Consider the following 27,412-nt stretch of genomic DNA (forward strand, 5'->3'; position numbering starts at 1 on the left):
AGCTGCAGTCTTCTTTCACACTTTTGGAGCACTTTTCGAAGTCCATTTTCTACATGCTATATACCATTTCAAAGCTCAGGAAGTCAAGAATCCAACGCTTCAAACCGTGTACGATTTGGAGCTGAAATGAGGAAGTTACAGCCTTTGGAAGATGACTGCTCCAAGTTGAAGGAAGGATTCAGCAAAGTGTTGCGAAATCACCCTTTTGTTGCGGAATGATTTCGCAGCCTTTTTGCACAGTGCTTTGGATTTCCCTTGAAGTTTCACACCGCGATGGAAGCCAAACACCACAAGATGAAAGCCAACTTCGCAGCGGTGCGGAACCAGCCTTTTGCTGCGAAGTAATTTCGCAGCCCTTTTTGTGCCTGCGAAATCTCGCATACCTTATTTTCACCTGCGAAATGGTCCTTAGTGCTTCCCGATATTTGTGACCGACACTTTTGGATATTTTGCTTCAGATTTTTGATGACTAAATTCCCATTTTCTCCTTGTAACCCACCAATTATAGGATTCCCTAGTTATTAAGTTTGGCAAAGGGGTGAATAACCTCAGATATTTTGTTTTGTAATTTTCTTTATATATAGCTCTCGGGAGCTTGTTCTCGGGAGATCATGTAAGATCGATCAATATATAGATATATCATATATAGAATCAACAAACAGAGCACTTGCTCTGTTTTTCATATATATTCTTGTTTTCTCGTTAGTTTTCTTTCTAGCTAATCAAACTCTGAGGATTTTTCCTCAGAGGATGAGAGGCTAAGCTTTTTGTCTCTTGGAGTGAAGAAAGCCGGGTAAGTTTCCACATGCATAATTTGGAAGTTTTGTTGTTTTAGTTTTTAATGAAGAGAAAGTGTGACCCGTTAATGGTTTTTATCTTTTTAGTTAACTTAAAACGCCTTTAAATCACCTGGGCCAACACTTGATAAGGCAAGTGATCTCTGTCCATGGAGATTCACTAGTTTATCTCTTGCGAGCCTTTGGGAGGTGGTTTGAAGGTAGGATTTTCTAGAATAGCCAACACTTGGTAAGCTTTTGGACTCCAAGGAGACATCCATTAGTTATCTCTTGCGAGCTTTTGACAGGTAATCCAAGGTTAAAGATCACCTTGAATGGCAAGTGCTAGGTGAGAGGTATGAGCCATTGCAAGATGCATCAGTGAGAGGGATTTAGTGTTTGAACCCATTAATGGGAAGCATCTGTACAACACCGGTTAGAGAATTAACTATATGTTAATTCTCTAATGCGAGGAAAAGAAACAAGTGACCGGAACTCTCATTTTTGTATGAGGAATCTGAGCCTAGTGATCTGAAACTCCAAGAAACACTTTTCTTTGTAGTTAAAATCAGTTACTATTTTTTGTTAGCTTAAAACCAACCTTTTTCATTCAAACATCTTTATGTTTTCTTTTAAAGCTAACCTTGAAATGAAAAGGCACCAATTCAGCTTTGAATTGATATCATTTGTGAAGTGAAAACCCATCCCAGTGAACGATCCTAGAGTCACTATGCTATAGTAGCTTTGTCTTTGCTACCCTAGTATATGGTGTAATAGGTTATAAATTTTGTTGATTACTCCCTCAATCAAGGAGCACCAGCTGGACACGAATCAGCTGAGACACCAATTAGGCATGAATCAGGAGGGCTTGCCGCGCAACTTTTCTTCCTCGCCCGGGGGAATCGAAGGGACGTCCCGTTTGATACCATGCTTCTTCATGCAGCAACGGTAGCCAAAGAGATACATCTCGTCTACTTGCTTCTGGTATTCCGTCTCGAGTTCTTCCCTTTGCGCAGTAAACTCAACCTCCAACTCTTCTTTTTGTGCTGATAAACGCAACTGCAAGTCTTTTTTCTGTTTTTTCTCAATTGACACCTTCGTCCGGAGTTGTCTCACCTCCCCCCTCAATTGGGTCGTCTCGTCCTCTACCTCGTGTAAGCGAGCCTCTGTAGATTCCTCCTGTCTCTTTGCCTTTGCTAGCTCTATCTGGAGAGCCTCGTTGTCGTCCTAGGACTTCTTCAAAGCTTTGGCACTCTCTTCAGAGGCTCTCCGGGCAGCGGATAAGCTGGCTTTGGCCTGTTCCAATCTCGAGCGCAATTCTTCTTCACCACTCATGAGTCGGGAGACGAAAGCCTTCATGTGGTCGGAAATCCGCAGCAAGTCAGAAAAAAGATCGCGTTGTTGAACCATGCCGCGAATACCGCTCACCAACTGCAGAAAAACCCACAATAAGAAGTTCAATTACAAACCATGTGACAAGCAGACCATTATGACAAGGAAAATCAAGAGGAATAAGCTATACCATTTCTGCCCCTTCAAACATTCTCGCTGAAGGCAGAGTAACATCTGAGTCGGGTGGAATCCATTTCAGCATCTCTTCCAACTCCGCATAGTTGGAAGGGCTAGCGGAGGTGCAAGTCGCATCATCAACTGGACTCCCGCCTGACAAAGCGTTATGGTGTGACTCCTCCCCTGGATCCGGGCCCCCATCATTCACGGTCGGTTGGGTCTCTTCGGGCGAACCCTCATCCGGGACTAGCACCGGGTCGGTTGGGTTCTCATCCACCATCTCCGTCTCACTCTCCTCCGGATGATCTTCCTGGGCAGATGAGCAGCTGACTTCGATGGTTTCCAGAAGACGATCCTGAAGCCGCCCACTGATGTCGAACCTTAAATCTCGGGCTGGACGAGACCTCCCCACAGCTAGCCCCTTCATCAGTACAAGTGCAAGGGAGCTCGACTCACAAAGGGGCAAGCCCTGCCTTTCAGCCCCCGTTTCTTCCATTAGAGGTGTCATAAGAGGCAACGGTTCAGCACAAGAGGCCCCGACTACACACATGTCCGGAGGAGGAGAGCCGGGCTGATCCACTGAGGTTGCTTCCTCAACCAGAAGAGTCACTCATTCAGCCGTTGGCATTGTAGGCCCCGATCCATTTAGACACGCGATATGTCCGGAGCCGCTTGAAGTAGAGGGCGAGTTGGAGGGGGCTGGAGATCTTATTACTATTCCCTTTGTGGGAGCTGGCGATTTTATTATAACTCCCTTTGTGGGAGTTGGAGGTTTTATTGTTTTTCCCTTAGTGGGAACCTTCTTCTTCTTTCCCGCTGGGGCACCAGTAGGAGGAGAGGACGCGGAGCGTTTATCACCAGGGGCCTTCCGCAAAGTCCCCTCTTGCCTTCTCTCCTCCCGTTCGTTGAGAAGCGCTTTGCGTGCTTGGGCGTCTGCCTTTCGCACCGTTGTGTAGAATAGGAGATCTTTGAGAATGAAATGCTCCCCAGCCACTACCTTTTTGGGCAGCCGCCTTGGAAGTATGTTGAGTACGTACAGCTGGGGCTCTTGGGTAACCATGCGGAGATTCTGCGCGGAGAGAAGCGTTTCATAGCTCCTCTCGTCCTCCGCAATCTCTAATAGCCTGTTCAACCGCTCAAACGAAGCTTTTTCCACCCACTCTACCAACTTCCCCCTTCTATCCTTGCATGCACCCAAGAGAACGAAGCATGTCAGCCACCTAATAACGCTGACTTAACTCGCAACCGCAGGAGAACAGGGAGCAACTTATTCATACCTGGGACCTTCAATGACTGGTTGGGAGCAAACTGCCTGTCCGGATGCTCCGTCAAACCTGCCCATACGCCCTTGACCAACACGTGTCCTCTGGCGACCCCCTTGGTCGAGTCAGGAAGGCTGGTCACCAACTGAAGGAATGGAAGGCGGGCGACAAAGCTGTAGATATCATTCTTCCCCTTCTTGATGGAGTAGATAAAAAGAACCTCCAACAGTGAGAGGTCCAGGTTAAACAACATGTTCAGAATGCTGCACCCCATCAGCACCCGGACCATGTTGGGATGAATGTAAGCTGGGGGGATCTGGGTGAAGTGAAGAAATTCTTTGAACAACGATGGGAGGGGAAACCGTAGCCCAACATTGAATTGCTCCTTGGTGAAGTAGATAGCGTTGTCCGCAGATTTCTCAGTGGAAACGGCCTCTCCGTCCACAAGCTGAACGGACACGCCATTCGGGATGCAGAAACGGGCACAGAACTCCCTCATGTTCAGTTTGTCCACAGATTTTTCCGCATGGACCTCTCCGGACGCATCTTTGCCACTCTGCCCGACCGTGCTAGACGAAGCAGCGTCCTTTTTCGCAGACATTTTTTGAGGGTGGGGTTGAAACGGAACCTGCATGACAAAATGCCAACAATGAATATAAATCAACTATGCTAATAAAGATTTTGATATTAATAAAAAAAAGAAAAAAAAAAAAGAGAAAATGATAGGTCTAAGAGATTTTGAGTTACCTGATAGTCCACAAAGTAGAGAAAAACAATTGTGTGTTAACTATGAGTGTGAGAAGAGATAGAAGAAAATTATGGTTAGGGTTATGGAATGAGATTTTTTTGGATTGTGAATATGTCGAAACAATGAGTTTTTTTATATACTATTATTATTCTCAAAGTGGGCCTATTAAGTTAATAGTATTTTAAATTTTTTATTTTATATAGCGTCACTTTTCAAAAACTGACACTATAAACTTAAAATTAATATCATCTATTTTAATTGAAATTTTTTATATGATGTGTCACCTTTATGGATTTAAGTCATATGGTGTCATTATTTTAAACGTAACACCATAAATTATTTTTGTAGTAGTGATAGGTGTATTTTCATCAAGAGTAAATTGATTTATATATATATATATATAAGTTTTTAAATGAAATTTTGTTTTTAAAAACAATGGATTATTGTATTTAAAAACTATTTGAAAAAACTATATATATTTTTCTTAAAGGGGCCCTTGTTTATTATTACTGATTACTTTGAATATTTAAGTGATCAGAAAATCAAGTAACTCCGGTGCAATGTCAAGGGAACACAATCATTCTAAGTTTTTCCTTCTTTATATATCTATGCATAACAAGGCAACGACATCACAACAACCAGCTACAGGGAATGCTTATTTTACAGGCAAGTAGTGCCCCAGTGGAGCGGGGTTCTTATTATGCATGCTTTACAGAAGTTATTGGACAAGAACGTACGTAGTACGATAGGAACAGTACTACCAACCTCAAAGCTATAGTATTTCTTGGATCCATGCAACTACCAAACCATAGCATAGCATAATTAAACATAACCATATACATGTAGCCAGGCTTCAGGTACGGTATTCTTCCTCATTTTTTATCTTCAAATGCTCTATGTACCATTTTCCATCCAGCTTACGGGAGACGAAATCCTTGACGTATTTTTCCATGCTTACTTGTTTGAACAATGACGGATTGTGAGGATTTATCAGACTGATTGCAGGTTTAATGTGAGCTGAGGATTTGGGGTTGAAGAACATGGCAATGGAGATCCTCTCTTTTGCTGCATTTACTGTTGCCCGGTGCTCTATGCTAGTGTATACCCCGTTGCTCAGAATCTGCAAAATAGGCAGTTGGTTAAAAAAGGGGAATTTTTTCTTAAGTTCTACTCATTATTTAGTGTTGTGTGTGCCTTCTATCTTCTTTTCTTTTTTCTTTCCCCTGTTCTCCTTCCTAAAAATAAAACGAAAAAAAAAAAAAGAAAAGAAGCAACAAGGTAAAAAATAAAAAATAAATTTAAAACTAATAAATTATTTTTATGTATTTCTTTAAATTTATTTTACTTATTTAATTCTTAATATAAAAATTAAATGATTTAAAAATATATAAAATTTTAACTAATTTTAATTATATTTTACTTTATTTGGCTATTTTTAGAGCACAATAAAAAAAATTACAATCATAAGTGGAAGCTTATGTTCTAATAATTAAACTCATAATTCCTAAAAAAGAAACCAAAATCTATCCAAAAGGTGAGAGAAAAAAACAGAAAGAAAGAATGAAAGAACAACTAGGCTTTTTACACGATCCAAGCATATACGGCTTCCTTGTATGTATAGGGTTGGTTGTCATATAAAACCTATCACCCCAGTCAAGTTTTTGATCTTCTGACCGGATCGGGGAAAGCCCATACCCTTCAAAATCCCCGGGCCTCATCTTGTATTTTATTCTCTCTTCCAAGGGAAGTTTGTAAAATTCTCCGATCTCAGATTTCAGTTTCTCCACAAGTGAAGAGCTGACTCCATGGTTCACCAACTGCGCATCCATGAACACACATGTTAGTTTCTGTATTGTTATTTATTATTATTATTTTTTCATATTGGATTTAGTTTAATATCTATATATATATATATATATATATATATATATATATATATATATATATGTCATGCAAGGTGCAAACAGATTATAGGGGTATGCTTTATACAAAATTGTAATGGATATCATATGTGCCAAATTATTAATTTCCGAATAATTTTCTGTCGGCCCACATCGTCCTCTTCATTTGCCTGGACACATGAAACTAGATTTCATGCACAACAAAACAGCCCTTAAAAGTTCAAGTGCTACATAGACAAATGATTAGAGAAACCTGAAAGAAACCCCATTCTTTGCAAGTTGAGTGCAACTTCTCTAGCTCAGAATCTGCGGTTTCACTCATGATTATATGTTTCATGTCAATGGTGGGGAGTAGTGGCAGGGGAGTGCTGGCTGAGAGAATTGGAGACTGCGGATCATCCAGGATAAAGGGCTGTGGGACTGCAGGGATGGGCTCTTTGATGAGCTCCTGAACACTTTGTACAGGAGCAGCTCGAAAGCTTGGAAACTGTGTTGATGCCATTGTTAACTGGCCTAATTTCAGTGACCCATTGAACCATCTTAAGGTGGGTATTTATAAAGCAAATATACTTGAGGGAGGGGGGAAAGAAAAACAAAAAGAAAAAAAAAAAAACTAAAACAAAAGCAGCAACAACAATTGAACCGTATCAAACCACTGTTATTCACGTTATAACTTCGAGGCTACTCCAAAATATTACGAGAAGCATAAGTTGTTCGGATATATTTACTACTTTCATCTGTTTTTAAAAATAGAAATAGAAGAGTTTTATGAGATTTATTTTATAAATGCAATAACTTTTCTGAAAATTATTAAACAATTTTTTACTGCCTCAAATTTTAAAAATTATAAATTTATACTTTTTATATAAGCATACCATATTATTTTCTAATTTGGAAAACAAAAAATCAAAAAATATATCCCATCAATCACTCAAGTTAATTGTCACGGCCGTCTATGATGAAGATGGTCCTTGTAGAAATGTAAGACTTAGTGCTCAAGGAATATTTTTCCATGTCTGTAAAACATGTAACACATGTGAAGGAATATTTGTTTTATGATACGAAAACAAAAATATAATAGTTAAGTAAAAAACATGGGATGTTTCAAGACCTAGTACTTGTATTTATTTTTATTATTTATAATATTTTTTATCGTATAGTGAAATGATATCTCTCATACGTTGAAGTAAACATGATTGATCGGATCACGTTAAAATCTTGTACATCTTCATATGTAATTTATTTATATTCTTCTATTAATATGTTTACCATGATGTTCCATTGGTAGAACAAATTATCAATTAGTCAAGTTTAGAATAAATTTGCTATTACAAATCAAAATTATCTTAAATTATAACATCATAGACAATAAATATAATTAATTAATTCTTATCTCATAAGCAGCCCTTGAGCAGGTCTTGGTTGCATGATGGATGGGTATCGCTTTCTCCTATTTAAGTGTTAGTTGAGGCATGAATTTTCTAAGCTTCTTCCTATAAACGTGCGGAATTTACAAATTCATTGCCAAGTCATGTGGCAGGTTTTGACTTAAAAAAGAAAAAAAAGAAAAAGAAAAGAATCATGTGTGCCAGAAACGATATCATTATCATACCGTCACCTGTGATGCCAAGTTTTAGAGGGTTTGCGCTTGATGGAGGGTTAATTTGCAAGGTCCTATAATAAAACCCTTGATTAGATTGGCATTTTTTAACTATTGAAAGCAGGGTGGAAGTCGAAGACAGGAGGAATCAAAATGGAGTGGAAATAGAATGAAAGCACCTAATATAAATCAAAATTAAGAAATTTATTGAAGTGTCTAGGATAAGAATCCGGAAATGCATTAAAAATGAAATTTGACGGATTTGACTTATTTACTTAATAGAAACCACAATAAAATGCATATATATATATATATATATATATATATATTTATTATTATGGTTAATCTCAATCATATTTATTAAGATTTTTGTTAAATACACTTGACTTGTTATTATTATTATTTATATAAATAAAATATTAAGTCTAAAAAATATGTATTAATTATAGAAACTTTAACCCTTAAAGGAGTATTTATACAGTTTTCTTAGTTTATATGATTTGAACTCACCAAAGCTGGGGTCACTGAATATAACACACAATAAGTTTGAATTGATTAATTAATCACACATGATCATCTAATTAATCAATTAGTCAATTTTAGAAAATTTGTTCACTATCCCTTGTGCAACCTTGTGTAATTACCAAAACACCCTTATGTATAAGAATAAATCTAGAGTTAATCCAACTCTTATAAACCTTGTCATCATAGTATATGAACTTAGAGTAAGGACCATTAGGACCCATAGAAGTACTAACTCCCTTAAAATCTAATTATGAAGTGGATGCAAGATTTCACACCACAAATAATCAACTACACTTTAGTACCTTATATAAATGACAATGAGATGAAGCTCAGGTCTGTACCTACTATCCACTACATGCAAACATTCAATGAACTAATATTTGTAATATAATAATATAGTGTTATCACTTATCGAGACTACCTTTCAAATCATTGAGTTATAAATCTCATTGATTATGTAATCAACTAACATACTTTAACTCTAAGAAACATGTTAAATTCCACTAAATGAATTATTGCAATCATAGATTTTATGATCACATATCCTATAGATCACCCAAGGGGACACAATGTCTCAATCCTATGAAATATCATGATGTCTCTATTGAGAATATCTATTGTCACTAGTCTTTATCAATAGTGACTTAATTCATAGGGATATATAACAACTTTAAGGTCTCATCCATAAGTCAAAGTTTCCTGTTGATTTCAGTATAGATTTAATATCCTCTCAAAGTTAAGAATTCATACAATATAGTAACTTAATGAATCATTACATTGGATAGTTTTATATTATAATTCATCATAGTTTTTATCCAGTATGCATTACATATACTAGTAGACTCACTAGGAAAAACTCATCTTGATAGTCAAGATAAGTCATTCTTTCAATTAGGAGGTGTTGCACTATAATTTCTACTAGATTACCCAAATTTATGAATTGATTGTGCACAACTTATCTACTTACAAATAACCTATAACTTATATTTTTTTATATAACTTCTAATATTCCTAAGTCATATACAATGTAAAAGATATGTGTTGAATGTTCAAATCAATGTCAATGCATAAAAATGACAGTAAAGGGACAATTAAGTCCGATTTTATTACATCATGCCTTGTTTTTTAAGGGCTCAATTCAACAAATCTATCTCATGAACCCAAGTATAAAAATCACGAACTTCTTGAGAGAGAGTTAAGTGTAAAGAATAATGACCTAAAAGTTTAGGTGCATTTGTACTTGAGAGAATTTGCCCAATAGGTGTATATAAGAGAAAACTCAATAGACCTAGAGTCAATTTAGAAACTATATTTTATTAAAAATAATTTAGAAACTTAAGAATTTTAGAAAGATTTGGAAAATTTTCATATTTTAAATTTTAAAAATTTGAAAAAAATTTAAAATTCTTAATTTAACTTCTTTTTCAAATTCCATAAAAGATTTGGATTTTTTTTCTTTTAAATTCTCAACTTAGAATTTTTTTTAAATTATTTTTATTATTTGAAAAAAAATTTCTTTTTAAATTCTCCATTTAAAATTCTTTCCAAATTAATTTTATTTCTAATTCTATAAGTCCACTTTAAGTCTTTTATATCATTATTCTCAAATAATTCAATCTCAATTGATTCTACAACAACTTTGAAGCTTTAAAGGAGTCTAAATCACATGAAAGTATGTAGAATCCTAAAACAGGATGAATGGAACAAAATTATGAACTTAACTTACAATGAGGGCTAGAAAGACACTTAAAAGTTTGAAAAAAACTATTAAAGAATTTATATAGACTGAATGCATGTTTTATTAGTTATGTATGAATATTTTAATTATGTTATATGATAAATAATGTGTCAGTATTTCATTTTGATAGAATATAAATTTAATTAACAACTCCTTTAATTTATTTTATTAAATTCATTTGAAAATGATTTATTATTTAAATTCTTTTCAATAATCTTTTTATTTATTTATTTAAATTTTTTTTATCAAAGTAAGATCTTTTCAATAATGGTATATGATCTTTTTATTTATTATTTATTATTATTATTATTTTATCAAAGTAAGAACATTTAGGTTACTCTTATAACAATTTATTGGTTAACTTGGGAGATATCACTCCATTAATAATTTAAGGATCATTCAATAAGAAAAATAATAATTAATCCTAAAGGATAAATTATGATATTTGTCACATCCATAATAAGAAAAAAGTGAGAAGATAAGAAAAAAATTATAAACACTTTTTAGAATTACTGTCAAACAAATTCTAAATATTTGATTCCCTTAACTGATTCTACAAAGGGTAAAACACAATAAATCACATATACTTTAAAGTTGACCTTGACCCAAAAAAACACCCTACTTTTATATATTTTAGTTAAGAAAATATAGACCTTAAAACCATTAAACATGGGACGGCAATTGGTTTTATAAATTATAACTCATGGTTTTCAACTCAATGTTGGCGTTATAAGGTATAGATTTGTCATCCTACTTTATATCAATCTCATTTATGGAAATATGTTATAATGTTGTCTTGGTAGCCTACATGACTTTAGATGAAGGCTGTATATTTATGTTTATAGAGGGGGACATACCCTTTTTCAAAAGGCTAGTTTAAATGTGACTGAACCTTTTGCAAATTAGATCTCGCAAGAGGGTTGATTTGTAGATTGAGTTATACTACTGATTCCAACTACTTGGGGAAGATTTTGCCCATCCAATTTAAATCTTCCAAGAGAACTATATGCCCTTCCAAATCAGGTATGTTGATTCCTTCGGGGCTAAGACACCATTGCATATACTCCAATGTTGACCCGACAAACCCGTTAAATATTGTAGTTAACAAATGGTGGTTATTAAAACAATGAAAAATGGGATCGTGCCGACAATTACTTCCATAATTTTAAATTATAACTTATATAGTCTTCACCATTAGATCTGCCGTCTTAATCACTTATAAATTTCGACCCTCACTAGTGGAAATTTCATATATAGTTATTTTATTAAGTTTTATATAGTATTTGATAAAGGCTATACATATTTATAGAGAGAAACATACCTTTTCCAGAAGGCTAGCTTTTGAACATTTTCGCAAAATTATGCCACAAGATTGATTTATATATTGAGTTCTATTCCAACTGCTTAAGGACCCTAAAATGTTGTTTGCCGAGTGTTTTTTGAAAATGATTTTGAAAGCTTAAAATGTTCTTAATCTACTTTCTATATTTTTATTTTTTTATTTTTTTTTTAAATATCTTTTATTTTGTAGTGATTTATTTATTCTTTGATTACTGAACATATTTTTCTATTTATATCTTCCTTTCATTTCAAAATAAGATTTTATACTTTGCATTATTAATTTTAAAATCCAATTGAATTAGTAGTGTGATAATGCTTCTGTAAGTTGGAATTCAGTTAATTAGTACGGTTGGAAATTCTCTCTTCCAATGGAAGCTTGTAAAATTCTCCAATCTCATATTTTAGATTCTCCAAAAGTGAAGAGCAGACCATGGTTCATCAAGTGTGCATAACACACGTTTTACTTTAAATGTTATTATTATTATTTTTTTACCATAGCCATATATGCCATGGTGTAACTGAAATATAAAACATCCATTTGCCTGAACTTTAAGTCTACTCGATTCAAAAATATAATTAACATGATATGCGCCAAATTATTTCAAAATAATTTTTTCCCCTTTCAATATATATATATATATATATATCGAAAATTCAATATTTACTCACACATTCTATTATACCAAGGCTCACTCTTCTTTGTTCATTTATCATACAAGTAATATCACCATTGTTCTTTTTATATATGTGGATGACATTTTTGTTGGTGGTAATAATTAATGATCCCTGTATTATAGATTTAATTACCCAACTTAGTCGTGAGTTTACAATAAAGAACATCAACTTAGTCGTGATTTCCCTTTCTCAAACAAAATAAATTCAAGACCTTCTCACTAGAATGAAAATGCTTCATGGTTCCCCATGGTCACACCAATGTTCCTCCAAGAGAAGGAAACTTCTACCGACATAAATTCTATTGATACCATTGATTATCATAGTGTTGTTGGTGTCTTGTAATATTTAACCTTTACAAAATTTGACATTATGCCAACTGTAAATTGGGTATGTCAACATTTCGATAATCCTACGTCGATTCATTTACAGGCAATGAAGAGAATCCTTTGGTATTTAAAGGGCACTTAACACTTTGGATTACACTATCTTTCACAAAGTCCATTATATGTCTTTAGTGATGCTAATTGAGCTAGATGTTCAATTACAAGGAGAAGCACCATTGGTTTTTGTGTCTTATTTAGGGCAAATTGTATTTTATGGTGTTCAAAGAAGCAACCGACAATTGCTTGTTCTAGTTTTGAGGCATAATATAGGTTCATGGCATCTACAATAGTCAAAATTGCTTGGTTAACATTCTTACTACAAGACATTGGTACGACACTTCCTCACCCTCCTTAGTTGTTCTGTGATAAGTGTATTCCATATATCCATCAACCTAAATGTTCCATGCTTGATCTAAACATATCACGATTGACTACCATTTTGTTTATGAGAAAGTTTTTATGGGTACTCTTGTCCCCCAATGCATTTCTTCATCCTCTTAACCCGTTGATACCTTCACAAAACCTTTGATGACATTCTCTTTCTTTTAAGATAAGTTGGGAGTCAACTTCTATTCCCTCTTCAACTTGAGGAGGGTGTTAAGGAAGATTCTTTTGTTAAGGGAGATTCTTCTCCTAAAGAAGACAAGGAAAGTTGTCATTGCTTGTTGCAGTAGTAAGGAAGGTTGTCAAAGGTTAATCACACAATTATTATAGAATAACCATATTCCTATTTATATTAAATTTCCATACATGTATCCTCCTGCTATATAGATTTCCATCTAAGTTTCAGCCATGTACATCTATATAAAACATTACTTGTCTCCTTGTAAAAACCAAAAATCAATAGATTTAAAAGGTTCCCTTACATGAGTTTATTAACCCTCCTAAGGTGAGAATTTATAAAGCAAATATACTCAAGGGAGTAAAAATAAAAATAAAAAATAAAAAATAAACACACTAACTAATATTATCAAACCATTGTTATTTACGTTATAACCTTTAAATCACTCCAAAATACTTCTATAATTAAGCATATGTTAATTAATATTACCACCCATCTTTGATACATTTATAATTTGGGTGTGAATCGATGTAGAAACATGAGACCTCCACTCAAGAATGTTTTCCATGATTGTAAGGTAATATTTGGTACGTGACAATGAGGAGTGAGAAAATACATATCATTCCTTATTTCATTTATTAAAAAAAATAATGTATTCATTTTGCTAAAAATAAATAATAATAATTCAAAACCAATAATTGCTAATACTATTTTATTTTAAATAAATTTAAAAACAAATAGAGTTTAGTTTTTTAAGATATAAATGAACCAAATTTCTCATTGCATGTGTACTAACTGATTGAAATTAATTACTAAAACAAACTTGCATTTAGTTAATTAAAATAAAAAGACCATTATTTATCACATCCAATTTCTAGACCGATATTAAAAATAAAGAATTTTCTTATAACTATTATATTATCATCATGTAGGTATTTTGTGCAATTAAGTGATTCATTCTTTAAAAGTCAGAAATGAAATTTTTCATACTAGGTGAGACAGATTTACTTTTCTATTCCAATTCTTACTACACGGAAATAAAACTAATGAAAATGAATTACTAATTTCATTTCAATATAATGGCATAAACATGCCTAAGATAGAAATGTAAAACATACTTGTCACATCAATAATAAGAACATTAAATGTGTGACATTCAAGCCAAAACCTAAGTAGCTAGCCAAATTGAAGTCATTAATATCTTTATCATACTTGTCGTGTCCATGTATAACTTTCAACCCCTTCATTCTATATGTTAATAATGTTAGCTAGCTTTATGCATCATAGATCATTTGGTTCCCTTAGGATGCATTGACTTCAACGGCCCACTTCATTTTCATGATAATGAAAACCAAAGAAATTCCTAAATTAATTGATTTATTGTATAATTGCTTAACAAATTATGTCAATTTGGCTACCATTTGATCAGTTAGACCCATTATTTACAAGCACTTAAATAAGGTTACCCATTTTCTATGAACATCATATACCAGCAGGTCAAGATAAATCAGAATATTTTTCACCATTTTGTCAAATGGTTATCCCATTTTCATCACTTGATTAAAAAGATACTTGTTTGGAATTTTGATAAAAGCTCTATAAGGTTATATTTTTATAGCAATAGAGGTTGAAATAAGGCAAATACATTGAACTAGTTAGTGAGAGGTTGGACTAAATTGTCCTTTAAAGGTCTGATGCTAGTGGAGGAAAAGCACTTCTGACAGATGCAAGTGTGTAGATGTTGAAATAAATCTCGTTTTATGATTGATAACATCTATTGCATTTAACAGAGGCAAATACCACATTTTAAGCTTGATTTCACTATTAAATATATTTTTCATTTAGTTAATTATATGTTATCTTGTGTATACTCGGTTTTTTATATTTTTCATTACTTGTTAATATTTATAACTATTTTCATTAATAAAGATAATCTTTGAAACTTTTTGGGATATCTCAAATGTAAGGGTTGTATAGGAATGAAATCGAGGGATCAAAGTCAAACGGAAATGAATAATGTTGTCCTATTTTGATCAATAAAAGTTTTAGGTTGATTGGAAAGGTTAGAAATGTCCATATAAGTTCATTTTGAAAGTTTCCTAGGTTGTTTGGTTGTAAATAATTAAAGATTATTAAAATTAGTAGTTAGCTTATAGAATAAAGATAGAATTTTTTTCTTCTTTTTTTGTGGAGTTTTTTTTATCTTGTTTCTAAGATGATTGATTTAGGAGAACTATTAACGGGTATGAAGTGAATTTCAATTTAATTTTTTTCCAAACTCAGGTTGGGTTCAAGTATTATATTACCTCACTCCACCTATCTTGATTATAAATATAATTAAATAAAAATAATTTAATTTAATTATTTTTTTATTTTTCCATTTTTAATACAAATAAAAGAAGATTTATTTATTAATAAATTATAAATTGTATTTTATTTATAAGTTACATTTGTTTTAAAGATAATTTACATTTAAAATTTTTTAAGAAAAATGAAAAATATAGTGTAGTGGGAATGCGAAATTCCCTTGCATGTTTGCCCCGAAGTTATACCCTTTAGAATTTTATTTTATTAACTTTTGGATAAAGATAAAAATGACCATAAATAATCATGATAAGTTGGAATAAGAATGACCTCTAGAATCTACTCCCGTTATCATACCATAGAAGAAAAACATCTATTTATGTGCTAAGTTATATAAAAGGACAAAATTGATACCTACTTGATTCATTTATCTTTTATTTAATCAAATTTATATATATGTGACATATTAGAAAGAGCTTGATCAAGGAAAATAAGACTAAACATAAAATAAGATAAATGCAAAATGATATTTTTGAAATATATAGCATTGGTTTCCTTCATGATTTGTAAATATTATCAAATACTCATTTTATAAAACCATATATTGCATTTAATAAAGGCAAATCCCACTATTTAAGCTTGATTTCACTATTAAATATGTTTTTCATCTTATTAATTATATGTTATCTTGTGTATACTCGATTTTTCATATTGTTCATTACTTGTTAATGTTTATAACTATTTCCATTAACAAAGGTAACCTTGGAAACTTTTTGGGATATCTTGAATACAAAGGTGGGGTATGAATGAACTGGAGGGATTAAAGTCATTTGAAAATGAATAATGTTGTCCTATTTTGAACAATAAAACGTTTTAGGTTAGATGAAAAGATTAGAAATGTCCAAATAAGTTCAATATGAAGGATTATCTCAAAGAAGAAAGATAGATTCTTTTTTTTTTTCATTTTTTTTTATGGAGTTTTTTTATCTTGTTTCTAAGATGATTGATTTAGGAGAATCATAAATGGAAATGAAGTGAATTTCAATTTTTTTTTTCTTCCAAATTCGGGTTGGGTTTAGGTATTATCTTACATCACTCCAACTATCTTATTATAAATATAATTAATTAAAAATAATCTAATTTAATTATTTTTATTTTTCCATTTTTAATACAATTAATAAGAGAATATTTATTTATTAATAAATTATAAATTGTATTTTATTTATAAGTTATATTTGTTTTAAATATAATTTTTCATTTTTAAAAAAATAAAAAAAGAAAAAGAAAAATATAGTGTAGTGGGCATGGAAAATTCCCTTGCATGTTTGCCCCAAAGTTGCCTCCTTTAGAATTTCTTTTGTACTTTTGGATAGAGATAAAAATGATCATAAATAATCATGATAATTTGGAATAAGAATGACATCCCGAATCTACTCCCATTATCATACCATAGAGAAAAAACATCTACATATTCACGTGCCGATATATATAAGAGGACAAAAATAATACTTATATATTCTTTATTTAATCAAATTTATATATGTGTGACGTATTAATTAGAAAGAGCTTGATCGAGTAAAATAAGACTAAGCATAAAATAAGAGAAATATAAAATGATATTTTTGAAATATATAGCATTGGTTTCCTTTATGATTTGTAAATATTATCAAACACTCATTTTATAAAACTATATATGGACAACAAAGAGACACGTGTAGAAGTGTTTAATTGGTATGAAAAGGGTAGGTTTATTTCACTTCTTGTCCGCTTTGGATATGATCCATTGAAAGTTTGGGTCAGTTGTAGTCAGATGTTGAAATAAGTGTGTTTTAGAAAATCATTCTGCCAGGTCATCTTGCATTTTGTAATTAGCGATGCAAATAAGCAAGTGGTCCATTTTGCATCATCTGACAAATATGAAGTCATTTATGCCTAATCCCATGTTCTAATCCCTTTATGGGCTTCGCCCTTAACGAGTCGCTTATATGGACTAGGGTGCTCAAAACTTTAGCACTATGTTAGAACGGTTGCTTATTATTTTTCTAAAAGTGAAGCTGGATGAACGAAATGTGTATGGATAAAAGACAAGGGTTTTTGAGGTAGGAAGGCTGAAGATTCTGAGTAAAAAGAAGGGTTTGATGGGAAGTTATTGACTTAAGGAAGATGTATCTGTTGACGAAAATTGAAGGATGAGGTGAATCAGGAATAAAGTGGGTGGCGATTTTTTCTTTTTCTTTTTCATTTTATGGATTAGGGTGAAATTTACTTGTTTTGCATTTTATGTTTGATTTTGGGATGTCGATTTTGAAACACATCTAAATCCATTTCTTTTATTGGCTTCAATGTATGATTCAAAAGGGAGGTTGGGAATTGCTTCAAATGGGAAACAATATGAAAATGAATATGATATTTGGGAAATCATATTGGTTTTCATTAGTTTGTGATGTTGATTAGGGTTCTCATATTGGTTTTCATTAGTTTGTGATGGGAAGAAATGAGATTAAGAAATAAAAAGAAGATTTTAGAAGGGAAAAGATATTTGAAACAACTTCATTCCATCATGATATCAGAAATGGTAAAAATGTCATTTTATAATTTTATTTAAATACAATTAGGAGAACAAGTTTGACAAAAAGGTTAATATAATATTTTGGAATAGAGGTAAATTTTGTAACTTAATATTTAGATGTGTCTAATAGTTTAAAACAAAGCAAAATTTTGTGTAATATAATGAAATTTGAGGAAGATAATCTCCGGTATAGAAAAGAAAAAAATTATCCTTATTTTACAGAAATTATTTGACAAGTGTACGTAATAAGATAGTAATAATACTACCCATCTCAAAGCTATAATCTTTCTAGGATCCATGCAACTGCCAAACCATAGCATACCATAATTAAACATAGCCATATACATGTAGCCTGACTTCAGATACTGTATTCTTCCTCATTTTTTATCTTCATATGCTCTAGATACGATTTTCCATCCAGCTTACGGGAGAAGAAATCTTTGCAGTATTTTTCCATGCCTACATGTTTGAACAGTGGCAGATTTTGAGGATTTATCAGGCTGGGTGCAGGTTTAATCTGAGCTGAGAATTTGGGATTGAAGAACATGGCAATGGAGATCCTCTCTTTTGCTGCATTTACTGTTGCCCGGTGCTCTATGCTAGTGTATACGCCGTTGCTCAGAATCTGCAAAATAGGAAGACACGGCAGTTGGTAAAAAAGGGGGCATTTTCCCTCAAGTACTAGTCATTATTCGGTGTTGTGTGTTCTATTCTTTTTCTACCCCTGTATTTGTACTTTAGGTTTTAATGAATATCAAAGAGAAACACATGCCGGTGCCTGAAATCTCAAAGTGACAGCTCCACTAGTGCATAAAACCATGGAGCGTGGGGAAAATATAGAGCGGATTCCATTTAGCATTTTCTATTTTATTTTGTTTTATTGTTTTGAAAGAGAGAAAGGAGTCTGTGGGGAAACCTCGAGAACGTCTCCTACATTCACAACAAGAGCATCTGGAAGGAAGCTTACAGGAATCCAAACCCCATCCTTTTTAATTTGGAGACCATCTACTCCATTAATTTGGAGAAGGATGGTGATGCCGGTTGCATCAGAGTGAGACGTAAGCCCCATAACCAGCTCTGGCTGTGGGCATGGAGGATAGTAAGTCATCCTCACCGATTGCATCCCATCCTCAAACAACTCTTCCATCTCTCCTTTCTCCAACTTTAGAGCTTTGGCCATAAACCCTAGAAGCATCATCGCTAGTTTCTGCAGCTCCGCTAAGTAACATTCCAAGCTATCCCTGCAGTTAAAGAAGAAAACATATATAAAGCTGAAAGAAGAAGAAGAAGAAGAAGAAGAAGAAGAAGACGAAGAAGATGATGACGAGAGAGAACCTTAGCGATGAAGGGAGTTCTGGTAATAGATGCGGCTTTCTTGTATGTATAGGGTTGGTTATCATATAAAACCTATCACCCCAGTCAAGTTTTTGATCTTCTGACCGAATCGGGGAAAGCCCATACCCTTCAAAATCCCCGGGCCTCATCTTGTATTTTATTCTCTCTTCCAAGGGAAGTTTGTAAAATTCTCCGATCTCAGATTTCAGTTTCTCCACAAGTGAAGAGCTGACTCCATGGTTCACCAACTGCGCATCCATGAACACACATGTTAGTTTCTGTATTGTTATTTATTATTATTATTTTTTCATATTGGATTTAGTTTAATATCTATATATATATATATATATATATATATATATGTCATGCAAGGTGCAAACAGATTATAGGGGTATGCTTTATACAAAATTGTAATGGATATCATATGTGCCAAATTATTAATTTCTGAGTAATTTTGTCACTCGCCCCAAATGGTCCTCTTCATTCGCCTGGACACAACAAAACAGCCCCTAAAGTTCAAGTGCAATACAGAAAAAATGATTAGAGATTATCGATGTTGAGAGAAACCTGAAAGAAACCCCATTCTTTGCAAGTTGAGTGCAACTTCTCCAGCTCAGAACCTGCGGTTTCACTCATAATTAAATGTTTCATGTCAATGGTGGGGAGTAGTGGCAGGGGAATGCTGGCTGAGAGAATTGGAGGCTGCGGATCATCCAGGATAAATGGCTGTGGGACTGCAGGGATGGGCTCTTTGATGAGCTCCTGAACACTTTGTACAGGAGCAGCTCGAAAGCTTGGAAACTGTGTTGATGCCATTGTTAATTGGCCTAATTTCAGTGACCAATTCAACCATCTGGAGGTGGGTATTTATAATGCAAATATACTTGAGGAAGACGAAAAAGAAAAAGGAAAAAAATAAGAGCAGCACAAGCAACAACTGAACCGTGTCAAACCATTGTTATTCACGTTACAACTTGTAAGCCAGTACCCCATAATATTTCTAGAAGTATAAGGTGTTGTTTGAATGTACATATTTAGTACTTCCAATTAAGAATAGAAATACAAAAGCTTTTCAAACTTGCTTTAAAAATATAATATCTTTTAACAATTATTTTAAAAAAATTTAAAACATTAAGAAAAATTTATTCTCTCAAATTTTAAACAATCTTTAAGAATTTAAGTTCGTACATATTATAAAAAAAAGACACTACACAAAGATGGTATTAATTATTTTCTATTTTTAAAAAAGGGAAAATATAAAATGTATTCAAACCAACATTCCAGTTCAATGTTTCTGCCCATCTACAATCCATGAAGATGGTTCGGTGCTCAAGAATTTTTTTTTCCTTGACTGTAAACCACGTTAAGTGACAACTCTTCTTGGAGCTTTTCTTAAATGCCCTTATGACAAATGCAATGCCCATGTTTCAAGAAGTAAACAATGTGAACAGCTTGTACCAACATGCTAGTCCTTTTTTATTTAGCAAATATAGATATTAATGAAGATCTAGTTGTTTTTTGACAAATCAAAAGCAAATGGCAGATAATTTTCAACCAATGACATACCAAAACCTTGGACAGGTCTTGGTTGTATGATGGATAGATGCCGTTTTCTCTTATTTAAGTGTTGGTGGAGGCAGAAATTTTCTAAGCTTCTTCAGTATATAAACGTGCCTAATTTATAAATTTATCCCCAAAACATGTAGCAGGTTTTGACTAAATAAAAAAAACAACCTTGACTTAATTTGCAAGGTCCTATAATAAATCCTTGAGTGGATGATCGATCTAGGCCGTGTTTTTGAACCATAAAGGAACCTAAATGGAGTGGAAGAATTTTACTGAAGTGTCTAGAATAAGCATCCAAAAATGAAACGTGATGGATTTGTATTGTCTACTTACAGGAACGAAAATGCTCACTAAGTTTCTCAAGATGGAATGAATTAAACATGGCCTGTTGTAAATGTAAAATATAATGCTCGTCTTAGCAATTATCTCTGACGCTTATCTAACTGGAATGGTTGTATACGTTGAGTATAGACACATGCATATGCATATATAGGATTGAAGCAACAAATCTTAACCTATAATTAGAGTACAAAATTGGATATTTAGGGATGTTCCCATAAATGGGTCTGAGTTGGGGTATTGAATTAGACTTTACTTGTTACATGCCTTGACACTATTAGTGGATTTCCTCAACATACAATGAATTTCGTAACAATAAATTTGCTCAAACTAACTAGAAAACTATTAAAGAATTTATATAGATTGAATACATTCATGTTATATTACTTATGTATAGATTTTCTTATTCTATCTCAAAATCCGATTAGGAAGAGTGAGAAATGATGTCCCAATAATTCATTTTGATAGAATAGCAATTAAATTAACAACCCCTTTAATTTATTTTATTAAGAAAATGATTTATTATTTAAATTTATTTTTAATAAGTTTAGATCGATGTATATAGATTTATTTTTATTTTTATTTTCTGGTAAAAGTAAGAGCATTTACAGTATTCTTATAACAATTTATCAGTAAATTTGGGAGTTAGCACTCCATTCATAATTTAACAATCACTCCAAGGGAAAAATAATAATCAATCACAGAGGATCATATTATGATAAGACTTTATTTAATTTTTGTATCTTAGTTCAACTCTTATATATTCTTGACACGCTTGTAGGATAATATATACAAATATTATACTTATCACATCCATAATTCATAATAAGAAAGAAGAAAAGTAAGGGACATTCAATCCAAAAAATTGAACTAAAAATTGTTTAGTACAATTGAAGTCATTGATTTCCCTATCATACTTGTCATGTCTATTTCAAATCTAAATCCTTCAATTCTATATCTTAATTAGGTTAACTAACTTTATGCATGACATGATATTTGATGGTCCATTTAGAATATCAAAAGGTGCTTTTTCAATAATGTTGAAAATACACTATCAATCAGATAGTGATATATATGTTTTCAATTAACATCTATGATTTACCTTTTCATTTGTTTATACCCTTATTAATTAGATAGGTACCACTAACATTTTTCACACACACATATATATGCAAGATGGTCATTTGGTCGATTAGCTACTTTATCCAAGATGGTCATTTAGTCGCCCTTCATGCATTGACTTGATTTATTGTGATGGTAAAAACTAGTCTTCTTTTTTATTTTTTGAAAGTTTAAAAAAAAAACTACAAGGGAAAAAGAAGTAAAAAAAAATAATAATAACAATTAAATATTTTTGTTTCTAAGATTAAAAACCATTTTATGTTTTAAAACAAGTTTTTTTTTTCTTTTTTAAGTAAAAATAAAGCTTTTTTGAAAACCCTATATATCTTCTTCCCTTTCAAAATAAGATGTTTATACTTTGTATTATTAATTTTGATATCCAATTGAATTAGTAGTTGAATAATGCTGCAGTCAGTTGGAAGAAAATTAATTAGAACGGTTATAAATTAGGTTTGAAAATGATGCATGGCTAGGGTTTGAAATGTTGATCCGACTATGTTTATTATTATTATTTTCTGTTGCCAGTGAGAGCTGTATGGGAACACCTCTAGAATGTCTCCCACATTCACTACAAATGCACTTGAGAGAAAGTTCACAGGCATCCAAACCCACCTTTTTTTTTTTTCTTTTTTTATTTGAAGACCATCCACACCCCATCAACTCACAAGAAATTAATTCTAGCCAACATTGCATAGTTCTGATATCACTTGTTGGGAAAACTACTTGTGATAGCACATAGCAACGAACATCTTTTCTCTTATTTATGATTAAAATGGGATTTTAAATCAATTTTGGCAAAACCAATATCACAAAATATGTCAACCAAAACTAATACAATAAAAGGAAATAATACGGGCACAAATAAGACATTTTTATCTGTAAAACCCTTCAAGGTGAAGGAAGAAAAATTACAAGGTCGTAGTGCATTATCAACTTCCACTATATGAAAACAATGAGTTTATAAGGTTTCTCTTTAAATAAAACTAAAGGCTCACAATTGTTAAAAAATATATCATTCTTGACTAACAATAATTCTTGTCATCAATAAATATGGATATTTCAACATTACACCAAAAGCAAAGTATAGATCTCGGTAAGGGGATATTTTGGAATAACACCTTGAAGAGATCAAATGGGGAATTAAGCCTAATAGAAACAATAAGCTCATAGTAAGGATTCACCAAATCAAATTTAAGCTAAAATCAATACAATTCACCACTTGATCGTCTTGCACAAGTTTCACCCAAACCATATTTTAATTCTCTTTTTCTTGATTTTATACTCTTTGTATCTTGCACTCCTAATTTTTATTTATTTATTTATTTGTTTTTTAAAAGAAATTGGACTAAAGCCCATTTATGAGTCCAACCCACACATGGGACAAACAACCTAACGTTGAAAACACATTTCAAACAAAGTCTAATTTTTTCTCTACAAATGCAAGCAGTAAATTTGCAAAGTAGTTATAATATTTCATTTCCAACAACAAATTAACCATGTATACAAAATACTAAATCTATTTAGGGTTAGCATTTTTGGTTCCTTTAATTTTGAAACCTAAATATACAATGAAAGTGGCTAAATACAGGTTCATGGGGGAGGTGCATAAATGCTAATTTTAGTTGGCAAGATGGAGCGACTAATGAGCATTTCTTTTTGACAAATGAAAAGGAAATGAAAGGGATTATAAAATTACGCATCAAACATATGAAAGTGAGAGCTTGATGGAAGTACTCCTCAGGGACACAGCCACGTGGGCTAACGAAAAATGTTAAATCCATGGCGGTCAAGGGAAGTTATGTTTCATTAAAAGATATGGCATCGCTTGAACAGGTCTTGATTGTATAATGGATGATGGATGTCGTTTTCTTCTACTTCCGTGTTACTCAAGGCATGAATTTTTTAAGCTTCTTCTGTAGCAACGTGCTTAATTACTAATTACTTTATGCACAAAAGAAAAACCATACGGTTTGACTAATTAAATATGAATTCCTGATTAAGACAAGCCTGCAGGGGTGTGTTTAAAAGTCACTTAAATAATAAATCGTCATCAGTGATGATAGGTTCCAGACTGGAAATCCACCAAAAGGATTTGTTTGGATAATATTATTATTTAAAAGTTTTTAATCAGACGAGCACATCTTGCAGGCATTAATCCCATACATGGGTGTAGGTTCAGTCGAATCAAGGAAATTAGCTTCCTTTTGAAAGCAAGACAACTGTAAAAATCAATCTAATTTCTCCTATTGGATTGATTTAGGGTGGGAAGTGCAATGAGATTTTTAAAATCCATTTTCTCCAAAAGCTATTCTTGAAAATATAAACCCATTTTCTAATTTACATACGGTTGATAAAAAAAGAACAAAAAAAAAGGAGTAAGAGATTTTTGAAATTTTATTTAACATCTTTTTGTTAAAAAAATTAAGAGTATTATGAATTATGAATAACAATTAAATTTAAAACTACATTTTGATGACAAAAAGTATGATGAACAAAAATAAAAAAAAATTCAAGATCTCTAATTTAATTTACAATAGATATAAAATATAAAAAGAATTAGATATAATAAAAAATTAAATTATTTTTCTAATAGGATTTACTAATTTCTGGATGAATAAAAATTTATTAATTCATTGACAATAAATAATTTATCAATTTATTGATAAATTAATATTTATTAATTTGGAAACAACGTTATATTTCTATTATTTATGTGACTTATAAATCCAAAAATAATATAAGTGGTAAAAAATTAATTCATAAAAACCTAAAATACTCTTAAAACAATAATTATTAATTATATAAGATAAAAAAAAAAACTATTAAAAAAAATGATATCAAAATGTAATATCAAAATAAAAAAAATTCAAATATGGGATGATCTGTAGAAAGAGTTGAAAACATATAAATTTTGAGCCTATCTTAATTTGGTCTTGCCGATATATATCCCCGTGATGGGTGCATTATTGTATTGACCTGACTAGCAAGCCCACTGGACCACTCCATTTCTATGATTTAAAAATCAAAGGAGGTTCCTAAACTGACTGACTTGTTACTAATTCTGTATTTTCTTATCAGATTCTAATTAATTATATTATTGTGGATGGCATTTGGTCACCAACAACTTCATCTCTCCAGACTCTTAACCTTGCTTTCTTTGTCCAATTCCTGATTAGTCAAGCAACCCAGATTTTCAAACATTAATTTTTTTGTGAATCACATCTCTTTTCCCCACGTGATTGAAAATGGCCTTGTTTGGAATTTAGAAAGGGATTGAAGGGATATATATACATAAATAGAGAGGGAAGCAAAAAGGATTTGTCTTTTTTTTAAGATGATTGATTTAGAATAATTATAAATGGGTTAGGAGTCAAGAATTTGATTTTTTTTTTCCAAGTTAGGTTTATTGTCTTACCTTACTCCATCAGTATTGATTATAAAAATGGTTAAATAAAAATTAATTTAATTGTTCATTTTTTTAATTTTAATATAAATAAATAAATAAAATTTATTTCTAAATTATATTTTATTTATCAGTAATACATATTTTTAATATAATTCATTTTTTAAAAAACATTATTGATAGATAAAGGAGGGAGGGGGTGGAAAATTCCTTTGTTTTTTTATTTTGATTTTTCTCTATCTAAAAAAGATGAAAACAAATGTAAATAATCAAGACAAATTGGGATAAAAATAACCTCTCAAACCTACTTTTGCTATCATTCCCTAGTTAATCTTGAAGGAAAAACATCGCTATCATCCCCTAATTAATCTTGAAGGAAAAGCATCTATATATACCCGTATTGGATCAATTCATATAGGAGGATAAAAATGATACTTACATGATTTACTTGTCCCACGTTTAATCAAACTTATATACGTGTGGTACTAAAATCCTTCATTTAGTCAAACTTATATGTGTGGTATTAGAGAAAACTTGATTGAAAAAAATAAGACCAAGCATAAAATATGAGAATTATAAATGAAAAATGATGTTGTGGATCCCGTATTTTGCTCGATGCGTTCTTACTCGATGGTAAAAACTCGTTTTTTTTATTTTGTTTGGTGAAAATTTGATTTTTAGAAAAAAACTTGGAATCGCCACTTATTTTTGTTTTATTTTTAAAGGGAAAAACAAAATAAGAAAGAAAAAACTTAAATATAACTCCTGAAGGAAAAAAATGGGTCTGGGTTCGAGGGTCAAGTTACTCATTGAGAAGGTACGGTGGTGAGCCGTAACACCTCTCTAAGCCCATATACGTACGACCTCTACTAAATGAATTAATTGAAGAAATTGTGGCAATCAATCAATTAATTATGGATACCAAGAAAAATAATCAATATACAAGTTATGGTGAAAATTAATATGCACAAAAACAATGATGAAATCTAATTACAAAAATACACAAAATAAATAATAAGAGAATTATGCAAAATGATTTATTGAATTAAATAAAGAAAAGATATTAAAAAAAATTAAAGAAATTTCAAAGGATTTTATTAAAAATGATTTTGAATTAATGATTTCCATTTATTTACTTATAAAAAAGAATCATCTCAATTTTAGTTGTATTTAATTTTCAAAAAAGCTATTTACACTTATTGTATCAAAAGAATTCATTACAAAATTTCAATTTGGGTACAAAAATTATTTTTACTTGCTTTTACTATAAAATAATGAATTTTTACAATTTTATTTACAAAAGTATTTAGATTCATTTTAATTTAAAAGAGTGATTTTTATAAATTATTTAAAATGACATAACTTTATTTGCAAAAGAAATTTTAATTAAAAAGAAAAACAAAGATTTAAATTTTCTATTTCTGAAACACTTTTAATCCCATTTTAATTAAGGAAAAAAAATTCATTTGAAAAAATATTTTTAGACAATTTTATTAAAAATTAATTTTTGGAACAACTTTATTTACAAAACAAGTTTTGGACAATTTTTATTAAACAAAGAAATTTTTGAACAACGTCATTAAAAACAATTTTTCGAATTCTATTAAAAACAATTTTTTTGGATTTTCTAAATGCATTTTTCTGAATTTTTATAAATAATGAAAAAAAAAATTCTTTTATTAAAAAGAATATTTTAAAATTAGTATTTTATTATAACATATTTACTGAATTCTTCCTCTCATTTAAACAAAATT

At 31.6% G+C, this 27,412-nt stretch overlaps 1 protein-coding gene across 1 annotated transcript in view; it reads right to left on the reverse strand.

Annotated features, from left to right (window-relative positions):
• Positions 1 to 20,044, reverse strand: part of LOC100243524 (uncharacterized) — a 60,232-nt gene extending 40,188 nt beyond the window's left edge. The window contains exons 1-7 of the mRNA XM_002270973.4: positions 19,796 to 20,044; positions 19,229 to 19,476; positions 18,810 to 19,134; positions 18,260 to 18,518; positions 6,450 to 6,709; positions 5,944 to 6,112; positions 5,314 to 5,462 (exon numbers count right to left, since the gene is read on the reverse strand). Of these exons, the coding sequence (XP_002271009.2) occupies positions 5,314 to 5,462; positions 5,944 to 6,112; positions 6,450 to 6,709; positions 18,260 to 18,518; positions 18,810 to 19,134; positions 19,229 to 19,476; positions 19,796 to 20,044 (1,659 nt within the window). The remainder of the gene's footprint in view (positions 1 to 5,313; positions 5,463 to 5,943; positions 6,113 to 6,449; positions 6,710 to 18,259; positions 18,519 to 18,809; positions 19,135 to 19,228; positions 19,477 to 19,795) is intronic.
• Between the last annotated feature and the right edge of the window lie 7,368 nt (positions 20,045 to 27,412).

This window comes from Vitis vinifera, chromosome 10 (genome assembly GCF_030704535.1).
Source record: "Vitis vinifera cultivar Pinot Noir 40024 chromosome 10, ASM3070453v1".
Classification (NCBI taxonomy): domain Eukaryota; kingdom Viridiplantae; phylum Streptophyta; class Magnoliopsida; order Vitales; family Vitaceae; genus Vitis; species Vitis vinifera.